Below are 15,775 nucleotides of genomic sequence, written 5' to 3'. Positions count from 1 at the left end.
GCATGAAACTGTATGATAACCATTTTTTTTTGTATGAAACTTTATGATAAGCTTTTTTTTGTATAGAGGTCAACCCGGGATGTTCTGTCGGTCCACACGGTCTGAAACCGGATTCCTTTGGTCTACACAGTCTGAAACCGGATTCCTTCGTTCCACACGGTCTGAAGCCGGATTTTGTTGGTCCACACGGTCTGGCACTGAATTCCTTTTGTCCACACGGTCTGAAAGCGGATTCACTCAGTCCACATGGTCTGAGCATAGTATTTTCTGAACATACCATATTCTGGTCCCAATGGTCTGAACATGCTAAATTTTGGTCCACAGGATATTGCATATCGTGATACTTTTTTGATACTGCATTGTAAAAAAGATAATGCTTGCGAGGTCAGCGAGCTCCCAGTTCTATCTTGCTATTGTGTTTTTTGCCTTAATTAGCTTTGTAAATAATTACTTGAGTTCAACTTGAGCTTGATTTCAAATCGTTTTTCCTAATAAAAAAGTGATTAGACCATATTTAAATAATAACAAGGATAGTCGGTTAGTGTGCAAGTATCACAGAGCGTTCAGATCATAGTTTTTAGAAACCTACAGTTTAGCACATTTTTTTTCAAAATTAGTGTAGTTTTTTCTGCTTGGTCTTAAGCAAGATATGATGTTATTATATAATTTCAGCATAAAAGGCAGTCATAGTAATGTAGGCAAAGAGAACAAAAGTTTCTGTAGAAAAATGACAAGAAAATTTCAAAAGAAATTAAAAAAAACATATTTCAAAAAATTTAGCGGAAAATTTTTGAAGTTTTTGGTTATCAAAATGAAACTGAAAAATTCCAAAACCTAGTTCTACTTGCTGGGAAATTAGTTTTAAGGTCTTAAATCAGGCATAATTCAGATGTTTTAAGCCTGCTCGCTTGCTTTTTATTACTTCAATTGAGACAAAATTCAAAAATTTCAAACCGGTTTTTCTCGACACTAAAAATGGATTTTTTTTAAGTTGGTTGAAATCACAACTGGTTGAAAGGGTTTTATTATGATATATCACGCAATTCAATCCGATAATTAATTGTGGTACCTGATTTTGCGAAGAAAACAAAGAAGAAAACTAAAACACACCGAAATACAAAGTTCCTTTACAAAGTTCCTAATCATTTTCAATGGTCGGAACAAAAATAAATTGTTTCAGTATAGTTCCACGTTTATAAATTTTTTTTTACTGAAAATTTTTCCTAAAAGAACAACCAAAATGACTGTCATTAGACACGTTTTGCCTGTTTTCAGACGTCTCTTATTTGAAAAAACAAAGTTTTAAACGGGATAGTGGTCTAGTACTGCAATTAAACTTTTGCACAATACTCATATTTGACAACTATTGAAATGAATGAAATGTTTTGTTAAAAATTTGATAAAATTTGACAAAATTGTAAACATTGGAAACAACCGTTACTATGAGAAAAAATAAGAATAGAAAATTTGATAGCCCATTAGTTCCGATTACTATATTCTGTAGAAAGTATTAGAGAAAGTTGAAAATTTCATTCCAAGTCAATTTGCAATCAAAAAAAAGGAAATATATGCGATACTTGTAAATGATTCTTGTTCTAGTTATAATTGAAAACTTAAAGTAATCTTCAGAACTCATCACTGATTTTTTTCTTGTTTGATTGCTATGTAATTTGAAGATTCCATCGAAAGTGAATATTTTCCTCAGACACAAAAATTCACATTCACAGTAAATAATTTTTCATAGAAGTTTTACAAACATATATGATTGAAGCTGGCTCAGTTGATGCTTTTGTAAAGTGTTGCGCAATTGATAGATGATTTCGCATTTTTTTCAACTTTGTTTTGAAAACAATCTTTTGATCTTTGATTTCTATTTTTTATCGAGATGCAAACCCTGGTTTTGCAAGCAACATTGCCGACCACCTTGAATGAACCAAGTTCATTCAAGACTGATTGGGAGCTTCTTTAGTTTGATGAAAAGTCGAATTTAGCAACCCCTTGCGGTTTTGACTTACTGGAACCTGATCTAAACTACATTTTATGATTGGATAAATTAGATATTTTACCATTGTAAAGTATTTAATATTAACCAATCATGATCCATCTAACTAACAACCCACTTATTTGTAAGTGCTGAAATTACTTGTAATTTCAGCACCAGAGAGATTTGAATTTAACTCAGAAATTAGTTGCCTCTCCAAGAGAACTTCAGCAGCCGCAATAAACCAGTATACCCTAGATCTATTGAGCCTAGCAGAGACTAGTTAAACAACCTGAGACTAGATAGTATAAGAGTAAGATTAGGATCGGTATTAGACTAAGAAGTTGCACGAATCTATCCGGCCGAAAATAAGATAGCGTGACGAGCAGACGGTGTACCCTATCCGAAATTACTCTATGAGTTAACCACCTCGGTCATAACTCATCTGGTGCGACCTTCTGGTGAGACAAGACATTCACCAAGACATTCGTGATCATAACATCCAAATACTCCAACAAAATAGTCTACAATTGAAATCACGGTTAAATTAAACAACATTACTCAACATCCCTATCCATTAAACCCACCAAATATAACAGCTCAATCCCTACCACCACCGTTTATAACAACTGAAGTGATATACAAATACGACAGATATACCAAAAAGACAATTGGTTACATCACATTTTATAACCCATACTCAGGATTGTCATACACATGTATATTCTAAAAATTTTAATTTTTCTCCAACTCCTTTTTCTAATAACCTCCAATGAAAACATAAACCCTTCCCCCCGCACAGGACCCCAAGATTTATTAGTAACACATTACGATTGTGAAGAAAACGAACAAAAAACACTACACAAATATGCAATAAATCAAGTATCACAATGCGAAACAGAACCACAAGCCATAGAAACAACAAATGTAATAGCGACACTTTATTCAAAAGCCCGAGCAACAATAGTTATAGGATATAAATTCACAGCAACATTTTCTGAAAAGAAAGTACATTGTTCACAAGTCTCAAATGGAAATAAAAACCGACTTGACCACGAATCATTCTACCAGAGTAATATCGAACGACTTTTACATCTCAAATCCCGAAGATTGTAAAAACGAGTTACTAAGACTCAATATCACAAGAAATAAAAACACAGATAGAACATTGGTATATTTCCAAGTCTTTGCAGATTCTGTACATCAAGCAGAACTTGAAAGATATCAAGGACATATAAAATTAGATGAAAAATACCCATACAACGGCGCACACGGAAGATTAACTTATGATATACACGATAAACACTGGATACCACACATTGGTATAAATGACCCATCAAACTGCAAAGCAGACACAAAAAATAAAGGATATCATGAAATCATGTTTTTCGATTGGAAAATACAACTCGAAAAAAAAACAACTCACACGCGATTTATCTGACAACACAATGATCTATCAAGGAATTAGATTACCCTGTAAAAACGATCAAGGCTATTGTGACCCTACAACACGAACACAAGCAACAATTGTTTGGTTCTCCGAAGACACATGTACAACATTTCAAGTAGCAAAAATACACGCTCGTATGATAAAATTTCACGAAAAATATTTTATACAATCAATTCCATATGAACAAGTCCATCCATCACGAAGACAAAGTTCTAATTTTAGAAACGTACACAATATAGAAAATAAATTGACACGTTTTCAAATATATCAAGAAACAGAACTTGCATGTAAATACAGAAATCCACTTCTCAAAACACAATACTCCGAGATATTAGTTGAATACGAAAAAGGATTCGACATGACCACTGGAAAAGTAAAAATCGACCCATACGCCACAGGTCACCCCATAAACGAAGGAACATCATATATACCAGTTGATTTTCAAAAAAGTAAAAGTCAACCTGGTGGACATCTAAAGCCCCATGACACTAGAAGCACACGTTTACAAGAACTATCACTAATGAATAGTACATATTTCGGTAATATCCACTATGATATTCACCTAGATATGAAATTAGACTACACAATTAGCCGAATTTTTCAAGAAATGTCACTCTCTGAATTAGAAACACTTCACCAACTATGCGAATTAGAAAGGACACAAATCCTACAATCACTTGCACTAGCAGTATTAAAAATACCCTACGCAGGATATTTACTATCAGGAAATAGATCAAATTTTTTAGACTATGAAGGAAACATTTTATGGTTTTATACCTGTACCAAAAAAGTATCACCACTATATGTTTTTGAAGATAAACGATGCTATAAAAGAATCCCTATCTTTTATAAGAATAAAGTACATTTCGTTGACACGCTTTCAAGACGAACCTATTTTTGGGATACCGCAGTCCCATGTGGATCAGAAAATAGCCACAATGTAGTTCAACTGAACCCTGATGAAGATAAATATTACCTTCTCACCCCATATCCCACATTAATGCAATCACTCAAAAAATTTTCACCTGAAAGCATCAGAGCTATTGCTCGAAACCCAAATATTGACCTACAATCAATTGGAGTATATTCAAAATCCGATATCCAACATCACATTAGAAAACAACAATTCCAAGAATTATTAACACAAATGGACACTATACAAAGACAATCAATTGACCAAAACTTACGCAAACTTGCCGAAACCGCAGGATTTGCAGATATTTATACACAAGACTATAGCGGATATTTTAAAGACATCAAAGACTATATATATCTAAACGGTGAAAAATATAGACCACAAGATATTTCACCTATAAATACTTTTGCTTTGTTACACTAAAAAATGAAATTTTCGATTTTTTAGGATGGCCCTACTACATCTTAGAAAAATTGACTATTTTATACGCAATGTTTAACTTTATAGGATTTCTTTTTTCGCTTTTAAAAGGAATCTATAATACATGCGCTATACACACACAAGTAAATAGACAAGCAAGTGTAGCACGCATACTATTTGCAGGATTTTTTGGAATTTTTTCATCATCAATAAACAAAATTCTTTTAGACGCACAAATAAAAGAATACAACACAAAAATAGCAACAAGACAGAACACATACGACGAAGAACATAACAATGTAGACATAACGCCTACAGCACCACAGTTACCACCCCTACCACATAACCATGCACTATCACTAGTCCCACGAAATTTTCGAAATTTAGCAATAACACATAATCCAAATTTTAGACCAACCATATCACAAAGTCCCATTCAACATATAATGACACACCATCCACTAGATGAAAATACATATGAACAAATTATAGAACAACCCCATACCACCGCTTTTCAGTCTCAAAATAATAATTTTTTTAGCCCACGATGAGCCGACAACTTGGATCCCTACACCGCTCAAATTCCCACCCGACCAACCTCAACACTCCAATTACAATAATTCCACTTTTTGCTTTCCCGCCACCCGATTTCCCAACCAATAATGTAACATCAGGCATGAATTCAGACACTAATTCACATATTTCAGTTTTATACTCCATCTCACAACTCAATAACCCAGATATTGAAACCCCTGATGAATTTGCAGACTCTGAACCATCTCCATCCAATAATTTTCAAACCAACTCCTCAGTTTTTTCAAAACCCCCTTTTCAACCAATCCCGCCAAATAACCCACTCCCATCCATTTCTACACCCTCTTATGCTTCGCAAGTCACCCCAACCTACTCTTCATTTCATTCAGACCGATCATCCAATTCTCCAGATACTCCCCAAATCTCCCAGGAACTAGATAATTTTATCACCCTACAACAACAACCCTTCCACCTTGAAAATTCCACTATAAACCAGATTTCATCCACAATAGAATCATTAAACCCACCTACCCCTACACCCTCTTCAGCTTATACCGCATCATTAGCACCATCCTCCACATCCACCGAATCATCAAATAGCACTAATAGAGCTTATCGCACTTTCAAAAGAAAATTCCCGAACCATCCATTTCCAACAAAACCAGGAACAGCCCGGGAATATATTAATCATCCAAATCACACTAACACGAAAGATTTTTTAGCCATCACCCTACCCTCATTTCCACAGTATACCTTGAACACCCCTAACAACACTAACGACACACGTAATTTTGTAGATGAACAAGTTTTAATGCCTACACTTCATTGGACATCATATTATCATTTTACTAACCCCCTTTGCCTACCTTTATCTAATACTCACATCGATATAGAAAGAAATAAAGATATGCTATATCGACTCACCACACCACTAACACATAGACAATTTACTTATATAGGATATAAAAAGTCACTAAAAACATACACTGCACCCCGAGCTAACGAATACACGCTAGAATATTACGATCACAACATCATCCGAACTAACCAAGACCAATTTTTAGATGATGACCGTTTCGCTAACCCACAAATCACAGAAAAAATTTTCATCAAAACACCATATGTATTTACACTCAATATATTTGATCGCAAATTCGATCACATCATTTCTGAAGCACTAACCGACACACAATCTTACGAAAGTTTTAAAGAAAAATTTCAATTATTTTCACTAACCTTTCATTTCCTTGCACCACATGAAAGAGATTTGCACTGCTCACACGATATTATGTTACGCACTAAACAAACCCACACATATACATATTATCGCTTCATACAAAATCACTTTGATCTACACACTCCATCAAGATAACCACACCACCGTTTTCAATTTATTAACTCTAAGTACACTTCACCATTTTTTCTTAACTTCACATATTGCATCAAAGATACTAACCTTCACGGTATTCTTCGCAATTATGATCCCATAACCCAAATGTATATTTTTTGTCCCATGACAAAGACCTTCAACGCAGAAGAATCCAGACCCTTCCTTATCCCACATGAATTTATTCAACCTATAGAAATCCCAATATTAGAAGTCATCCACAACACTAAATACAATCACAAATTATATAATCTCATCCAAAACACACCTTATGATTTTGCAGTTGGCACTGAAGAACTAAAAACCATTAAAGCACTTCAATTGCTTTGGCCACTGCTTCAAACTAAAAACATCATTCGCATACTAGCAAAATTACTAACAAATTCCGACATAATACACGACATCTTCCCCCACGGTTTTTTCCCCGACGACTAACAGGTAAGTATAATTTATCATATTCTTAACTAATAAATTCAAATTAAAAAACTAACCAATCTTTATCCATGTCTCATTTTGATTTTTAGTCTTCATCTCACGATCATCTGCAAAATACACAAAAGAAAAATAAAAAATAGAAAACTTCTTCAAATTGTTCAAAACTCTAATAACCTTTTGCACCAGCTAAATTAAATAAAGTTCATACAAATGTAGTAAATTAATTTATAAATTACTTCCCTAAAAGCAGTAACTCTAATAATGATGAAAATTTGTAACTTAATTTTTCCCCAAAAACTAGCAGTAAAATTGAAATTCTATGTAGTAAATTGATAAGACGAAAATGCAGTACTAACCTTTTGATATTTCCATTCACTCGCACAAGAATTCTATCCAAACTCGCACAGCTCGCCCACGAAGAATTGTTTAAATAATGAATTTTAGTTTCAAGCTTTCACACTCAACAACTCTAACACACGATAACAAGTTTCAATCTTTACTTTAACCCGGTTGGAAAGGAATTATATACTAAACAAAACTAACCAATGCAGCTTACTAAACACCACAACACATAGAATAACAGCATGACTAAGAAAAGCAAACCAACGGTACCCAAACCGGATTAACCCAGTTTAAAACTGGATAATTTATTCTTTTGAAGACTATTATAAAGTCTAAGAAAGAAATAATAAAACTCAAAAAAGTCGAAAGACAAACCCATACCAAAAACAATTTGATTTTTGAAAAAAGGACACAACCAACGAAACATAAGAAAAACCACAATAAACCCAACATAAAACGTTATCACATAACAGGACCTCTCACAGAAGCCGCACGAAATCATACTCCCACTCCTGGCCTAACCCACCAGAGAGGACGTCCTGAGCATGCTCTATAGCCGGCCTAACCCACCGCGCTACATCCACGCTTTGTGACCACACTTCTATTTTTAATAAGAGGTACTCAAGGGTGAGTAACTCTTCAAAATAACCGAACTAAAACAAAAAAAAAGCTTTCGTGAAAACAACTAACCAAAATCATAATTAAAACACCAAACTAATAAAAAAATTTTAAAATGTAAATTATACCTTGCAGTATATAGATCAGCATACAACACCAAAGACGAACATCCAAAGACAAAATGACCCCACTACACTCGAAAAATAATGGCCAACCACAATCAATATGCCGCCCACAATCACAACTCAAAGGATTTAGAGTACGACTTGACTTCGCAGAAAAGGACTTCATTGAACTAGAACAATGACCACCTCGATGTTCAAGTATATGTACAGATCCGACTAACCAGGCATCCCCTCCACGCACAATCTCCACGCCATTCCCAGACAAGGTCAACCCAAAAGAAGTTCTCTACATGGATCAGAAAAACCTGTCATAGCCAACCATTCTGAAATCAGATTTGAGTTTGTTGCGAAAACCCAGTCGTTGTCATGAGAAGACACAGCGATTGAACCTGGAACTTCTCTAACAAGAGAACCCAGAAGAATTATGATGTTCGCCAAATACCAACGTCCATCATCCATCCTTTGAATTGCAGAAAGACTATTCTAAAAAACTCTGTAAAACCCGGATGGGTGGAACCTGATCTAAACTACATTTTATGATTGGATAAATTAGATATTTTACCATTGTAAAGTATTTAATATTAACCAATCATGATCCATCTAACTAACAACCCACTTATTTGTAAGTGCTGAAATTACTTGTAATTTCAGCACCAGAGAGATTTGAATTTAACTTAGAAATTAGTTGCCTCTCCAAGAGAACTTCAGCAGCCGCAATAAACCAGTATACCCTAGATCTATTGAGCCTAGCAGAGACTAGTTAAACAACCTGAGACTAGATAGTATAAGAGTAAGATTAGGATCGGTATTAGACTAAGAAGTTGCACGAATCTATCCGGCCGAAAATAAGATAGCGTGACGAGCAGACGGTGTACCCTATCCGAAATTACTCTATGAGTTAACCACCTCGGTCATAACTCATTACGCTGAACGGCGTTGATTGTCTCTCCTAAGAAATTCTTCCATAACCTGAGCTAGTGGCCATTGTAAAGGGGAATGGTTTTCCCCACATGCAGAAAATATTAATAAATTTATGCATGTGGGCCCACCGTTTGGCTGAATGTGTTTCAAACGGCTGAAGGGTACTTGTCGTGAATGGGGGCACTGGTATTGCCAAAAACTGCATCTCTTTTCCTGTCACCATCATAGTTAGTGTTAGGGTCCGCAGGTCCGAAACATCGTTAAGAATCGGAAGGAATGGCCATGAGTTCAGGATTGTTTCAGCGTCGTACAGTAGAGCAAAAAGTTCCTCGTACGTCAAACAAATATCATCATGACTCGTATCAGATGTGGTTTTGCAAGTTTCGCTCCTTATTTTCAAAGTCCACCCAAGTGAGGAGCTCCTGGGGGAATCAAAGTCCACCTGAGCTCCTGGGGAAATTATTGTCCATGTGATTCCAATAGCATCTGCAAAAATCGGCATTCATCTTTTACCGAATTTCTCTGTTAGGTTATTTGGAATTGCCTTAGTTCGTTTTTAATTCCAACAAAGTTCAGTCCATTGTGTGAGAACGTCGTCGCTGGAGCCCCTTTACTAGCACAGATTTTTTTGTCTCAAAGCAGCAGTACAAAACTGCGCGGACTAACCAAGTGTTAGCGCAAAACTTATGGCCTGTATTCTGAAACAAATAAATAAAGCAATGCTTGATTTCGACAGCTGCATGCCGTTCTGTGTCACGAAAGGATCAGAAAAATCCACACCAGTGTGATTGAAGCACGGCAAAAGAGTTATTCTTTCTTTGGGTAGTTCTCCCATCAATGGTGAATTGGACTCTTCGTTGTATCGTAGTACTTCACACAGTTTCGTATGAGGTGACGAATTGTTGCTTGTGCGTCCCGAATCCGGAAAGTTTTTCGAAGTTCAGCTAGCATCGTATTTGCGGCAGCATGAAAACACTTTAGATAATTGTCCTGTAAGATGAGTTTGGCTTTTCTTGGGTTCCACGAGTTGATTGCATTGATCCTCTGCGAGGTCTTTGTATTGCGTCAGTTTCCCGCACACCTCGATGACTCCGTCATCAACAAAGGGGTAGAGTTGCAGAAGAGGGCTCCTCTTTCCAACTGATTCTTCTAACTTTATCGAGATGCTAACCCAGGTATTTGAAAATGTGTTTTTGCTCAATGTCATCATTGTTTCTTTTAATTGAGTAGTTATTCCTCTCACTTTTTTAGTGAAGTTAACTGTTTTTAATTTTTCTAAGTCAAAAGTATTTTTGCTTATATTCAGCCTTTCTGTTGCTTTTGCTAATACATTTTTTCTGGTTTTTTTTCAGTTTATATTTTCGGGTAGTAATTTTATAACTTATCATTGGAGTAGAGATAGGCGTTTGTGTTTCAATATCTAACAGATTCAAAAACTGGACCTAGAATAGAACCCTTGTGACTGAAATTTTTATTTTTTGACTTTGTAATTTGATTCAGTTGATTCATACATATTGTTTACGATCTGATAAATTTGAAACTAGAATAATATAAGCTGATTCTCTAATTCCGTAATCATAATATTTGTTCAAGAGAACCTTGTGCTTAACGGTTTTTCTGTAAATCAAGGAAAGTATACTGAGTTTCAATGGCTTGGAGGTCCCAATCAAATCTGATTTCTTCTACTAGGGAAGCAACAGCATCAATTGTAATTCAATTTGGTCTGCAACAGAAATGAGCATGATGTAGCTTTTGTGGTCGAATGACACAATCTAGCATTCCGTTATTGAAAAATCTTTCTATTAATTTGCCAAGGACGGGTAAAAGTGAATTGGTCTAAGACTGGAGAATTCGAGTTCATTTTCTTCTTCTCCTTTTGGGATAATTTTTTTTAATGAGTTTGGAGAAATTGTGTTGTGGAAACTATTTTAAATTAAAACAAACAAAACGGACTCCAATACCTTACGTTTTGAGAGAATGTAAGATGGGTTGAAGTTTTGGCAATCTAGGCTATTTCTACAGTTTTTTCATGACTTAATTTCAGTGGTTGTAACTGCTCTCAAAAATTTAGGACCCTTCTCGGTTACATGCGTAGCAACCGACTTCTTTTTACACAACTATCCTAATCTTATGTTATCAACAAGTCAAATTACAACCTACGATGAAGTTTAGTCCGTTTACATAAAAATCTTGAAATAATTTTGAGACAAAGTGTACCGAAAACTTTAGAAAGAAATTTTCCAAAGTTCAAAAATATTTTGAGAAAACATCAAACTGTATTTCTGAATATGAACTTTTTCAATTTATTCTTAAATTTGTTTAGGTGGTGTTTGGCAATGACCGCATGCCTCTGAACCAGCCCCCTTTGCGTGACCTCGTATTTGACCTCGTGTCACCTCAATTCTGGGCGTTGTCGTGTGCCGAGCTCATCCTAATAGTGCAGGGCATCGTAACAGTGGTTATTGTAACACTGCACAGAAACAGCAGCATCAGTGAGTGAATTTTCAAATTGAGTAGTATTTCAGTGTAAGTTTTATATTTTACCAAATTTCAATTTGAAGATAGAAAAAGCAGATTTTCATTACGGGGCCCAAATGCTTGTTGGTTCATTTTCATCTTTAGCACCCTGTAACTGTTGCGCACAGTGTGTATATGCTCACCATTGTGCACTATTTGATGGCCACTTTTTTGGTCAACCTGCGTTGAACAGCAGCTTTTTTTAAATTCAACCCAAAACAGCCATTGTAATACTAATGAAAAAATTAAATAGTAAAAAATCATTAAAAAAATGTTTGCGATCAAATTTTAAGCAAAAATTGAGGACAAAAAATTATCTGATACAAAATAGAGCAGTCTTATTTCGCCTTTGTTTTTTTAACGGTAGAAGAGCAGAAGATATTACGATAAAATTCGAAAATTTAGCAACTTTTCCGAGAATATTTACCTACTTTTCCGAGAATATTTACCTACTTTTCCGAGAATATTTAGCTCCTTTTCTGAGAATTTATAATTTTTATTCGACAGTTTAGCTCTTTTTCAATTCTGTTTCAGTCTTGCGTCGATTTCTGTTCATCTTCAGCACCCTGTATCTGCTGCGTGCAATTTGTCTCTTCTCAACCACCCTGCCTTTTCCCGGTGGGGACATGGAGTGCAGTCACTCGGACGGGACCCCCTCCACCCAACTGGGACACTTGCTCTCCGTCTACTTCTCAGCCGGGATATCACTATTCAGTCCAAACAGTGAGTACGCCGGGGACCGACCTACTGGCATGTGTGTCGCTTAGCATGCGGCTACCAACGGGGCCTAGGAAATTAGACGACAAGTAAATTAGACGACCTTAAAGAAACTGAGTTTACGGACAACCAGTATTTACTCAGCCAAAAGATAATTTAAGTCTGAAACAAGTTTCACGCAATTTGCACGCAGGTTATTGTCTAAATTCCGTTATTTTCTGGTCGTCTAAGATCCTAAACCCCGCTACTAACGAAATTAGAATTGAGTTTGTTTTCTCCCATTTTGCAAATAAAATACCGCAATACCACAAATGGTTAAACAGGTCACATTATTGATAGAAGGATTAGTTTTTACCCGAGATGGGCAGGTGAGCATTTCAAAATTATAGTCGCCGAATTTTTATTTTTGGTTGAGAAAATTCAATAGCCGGTCTCAATGATCAACCTAAAAATAGTCAAAAAAATTACTGGTCTTTTTTATTAAAAACCCACCCTTTCATTCCGATGCCAAACTGTGTTCTAGAAACGTGCGTAGATTTGTACTTGTATGACCATGAAGTCTGCAGACAAGCTTTTAAAAATTTCCCCGAAAAAATCCTAGCTCGGACCTATAATAAACCAAACCAAAAGTCCGATTTATAATTCGCATGAGAAAGAAAAATTGCGATTTTTAAAGTGTTTTTGATTTTTTTTGTAACAACTGACAAATGCTTTTGTCCTGCGCTCAAACTTAAGCCGATTTTTACCTGTGATCGGTTTTTGTAAAGTTAAGGGAATATTTTCTCAGAAAAAGCGTACACGGCGAATTAGATTATTTCAAATTGAATTGATATCAACAGTTTGGTCTGATTGATACGATGCGAGATGCTATAGAACTCCTCTCTTCGCGAAAGGGATAAAAGGAAGACAAAATTGAAAAAAAAAATCATGTTTTTGACATTTTTTATGGGATAGTCAGAATAGTCGCAGGGTTTTGCTCTGATGTACAAACAGTGTTGTTTTCGTTTCTTAGTCAATCCTTGTGTTCAGAGCAGCGCTTCACAGAATGATAAATTGATTCGACCTAATCGGCGCTATTTCGTTCACATATGTTTGTTTGCGAATCCCAATTAATCTGGCTCGGCCCGTCAAGGTTTTTTTTCTGCCATAAATGTTAAATATTTACAGATTCTTAATTTATCTAAGCCTAAACAGACATTTAAAATATTTTTCAAACTTTTGGAGAAATTGACGGAATATTTATGCTCAGTGTGATTTTTTCTTTATAGCAATTTGACTTTTTAACCAGCCTTTCCAAACAAAAAAGTCAATTAAATCTGAAAGAAATTGACGCGTTGAGCTCAATCTAAGAATAAAATGTCTATGTAATCTTTCTGTTCCAAGTTTTGAAGAAAACGGAATATTCATTTTGGGTAAGAGTTTTTGAAAATTGCATGCTTATCAAAATTGGGATACTAAACTTGCAATCGATTAAGTGTTAAAGTGTCATGAATGTAATGAATTCTTTTTATATAGGTCTTGGTAATTTTTTTTTTGTTTTTTTTTCAGGAAATTGTCTTTTAATTTTGTTCACGCTAAAGTTTGATTTTCCGCGGTTCGATTTTTTTTGTAAGTTCATTTCATTTTTTTCGTGAGAAAGAAGGCAAGCTCAATTATCAAACAGCAAAAGTGTAAAAGTCACAATAGTGTGATCCAATTCTAGTTCCACAAAATTTGATCAAGTTTTTTCGATTTAAATTTTTCAGATTTCCCAGCCTATAAATAAATTACCTATTGATCCAATTTTCTTAAATTGAAGTGTTTTTATACAAAAAGTCAACCATAAATTGTTCTTGAAATTCAACGAACTTTATGGCCATATTTTTTTGCTTTAAAGTTAGGTAATTGAAGTTTTTTAAAAACCAAGTCAGGATTTTTTCCTTGCAGTAATTTCCTTGCATTCATGACTCTTCTCCCAATGTCTGCTGGCTTTGTTCATTATAATCGTTGGTTTATTCCATTGAGATAATGCGTTACTAGAAGCTAAATGCATACTATATTCAAATTAAACGAAGATAGCCGGTTTCATTTCGAGTAGCACAGAATGCTCCGATCATAGTCTTAAAAAATACAACATTTTTTGCTACAATTAATCTCGTTGTTTTGCGTGGTTCCATGAAAGGATCAGATTAAAAAACTGCATTTTTAGCATATTGAACAATCATAATAGAAAAACCTTTTTCATAGAAAAAAATACTAGAAAACAAAGAAAACACGTTTTAAGAAAACCAAAAAAAATTGTTCAAATTTTGTTTCAATTTTGATACTAAAATTTTTTGAGCATTCAAAGTTTTTGATACGCAAAATGGCTTTAACAAATTGCTTTTAAACAACAAAAATTATTTTATTTAAGTAAAACTAAGTTTGGGCGCAAATAAGCAATTGTAAATGGCTTAAGTTAACCATAAATAAGCCTGCACCAAAAATCAAATATCCCAGGCAGGTTTTTCTCAACGCTGAGCTTTTTTTTCAAAATTTCAAATGTCGTTCGAACTGAAAGGGTGTTTTAAAGTTATATAACACTTGATCCATTCCAATGATTAATTGTGGTACCTATTTTTTTACGTGGAAAAAAACTAAACCACACACATCCGAATACCAAATTTCTCCTCATTTTCAATCGTCGGAACAAAAATTTGTCTCATAATAGCTCTAAGGCAGTCGGATCATTCAGTGCTTCGCGGTGGGCGGGACCAGCAGTGTTGACTACTGTTAAAACTTGTTTAACAAATCAGTTTAAAGATATCGAGCTCCCATTTTTTGAAACCATTTTAGTTTCTCGACACATTTTTCAAAATTTGAGTTTGTGATGATGAGTTATTTTTAAAATGTTGTTTTGGTGTGTTTCAGAAGGTTACTGTGGAAACTACTTCTTCAGTGGACACACCATCACCATCACCCTCGAGTACCTCACCATCCACCAGTACTCGCCCAAGTCATGCAGCCTCCTAAGGAGCCTCTCCGCCCTCGCATCCCTCATGGCCGCCCTCTTTCTCGTCATATCCAGAGGACACTACACCATAGACATACTAGGTACTATGTCGCCACTTTCACAGTCCCCTCTATACGACTTATACTGATAAAAACTTATAATTACAATGCCCGATTGCTGTCAAATTTGGTATGCTAAATAAACATGGCAGGTATTCTCAGTTCCAAATCCCATTTGGGACTTCGTACATAACCTTTTAACGTCAATTGCTTGCGCATAAAATTCAATTTAATTGATGTGGAGAGGGGGGGCTGAAAAATCTTGTTTTCAAAATATGAGTCGCAATTGTAAGTTCTAATTACGAAGTTTAAATCAAATATATGCAAGCACGGCAAAATAGAGCCCTTCAAGTTGAAAAAAAATAGACAAGCGGCCATAGAC

At 35.2% G+C, this 15,775-nt stretch overlaps 2 protein-coding genes across 8 annotated transcripts in view; one reads left to right on the top strand and one right to left on the bottom strand.

Annotated features, from left to right (window-relative positions):
- The window catches only part of LOC134851608 (phosphatidylcholine:ceramide cholinephosphotransferase 1-like), a gene marked incomplete at its 3' end in the record, with an annotated part of 36,808 nt that extends 21,373 nt beyond the window's left edge, over positions 1 to 15,435 (top strand). For all 7 annotated transcript variants that reach the window (XM_063867758.1, XM_063867757.1, XM_063867762.1 and 4 more), the window contains 3 exon segments: positions 11,453 to 11,621; positions 12,181 to 12,369; positions 15,253 to 15,435. In XM_063867758.1, coding sequence (XP_063723828.1) covers positions 11,453 to 11,621; positions 12,181 to 12,369; positions 15,253 to 15,435 — 541 coding nt within the window.
- Positions 1 to 15,775, bottom strand: part of LOC134851742 (coiled-coil domain-containing protein 63-like) — a gene marked incomplete in the record, with an annotated part of 375,128 nt that overhangs the window by 250,190 nt on the left and 109,163 nt on the right.

This window comes from Symsagittifera roscoffensis, chromosome 7, assembly GCF_963678635.1.
Source record: "Symsagittifera roscoffensis chromosome 7, txSymRosc1.1, whole genome shotgun sequence".
NCBI classification, from domain to species: Eukaryota; Metazoa; Xenacoelomorpha; order Acoela; family Convolutidae; genus Symsagittifera; species Symsagittifera roscoffensis.
The sequence above is the reverse complement of the archived record's forward strand: the minus strand, read 5'-3'. Positions and strand labels throughout refer to the sequence as shown.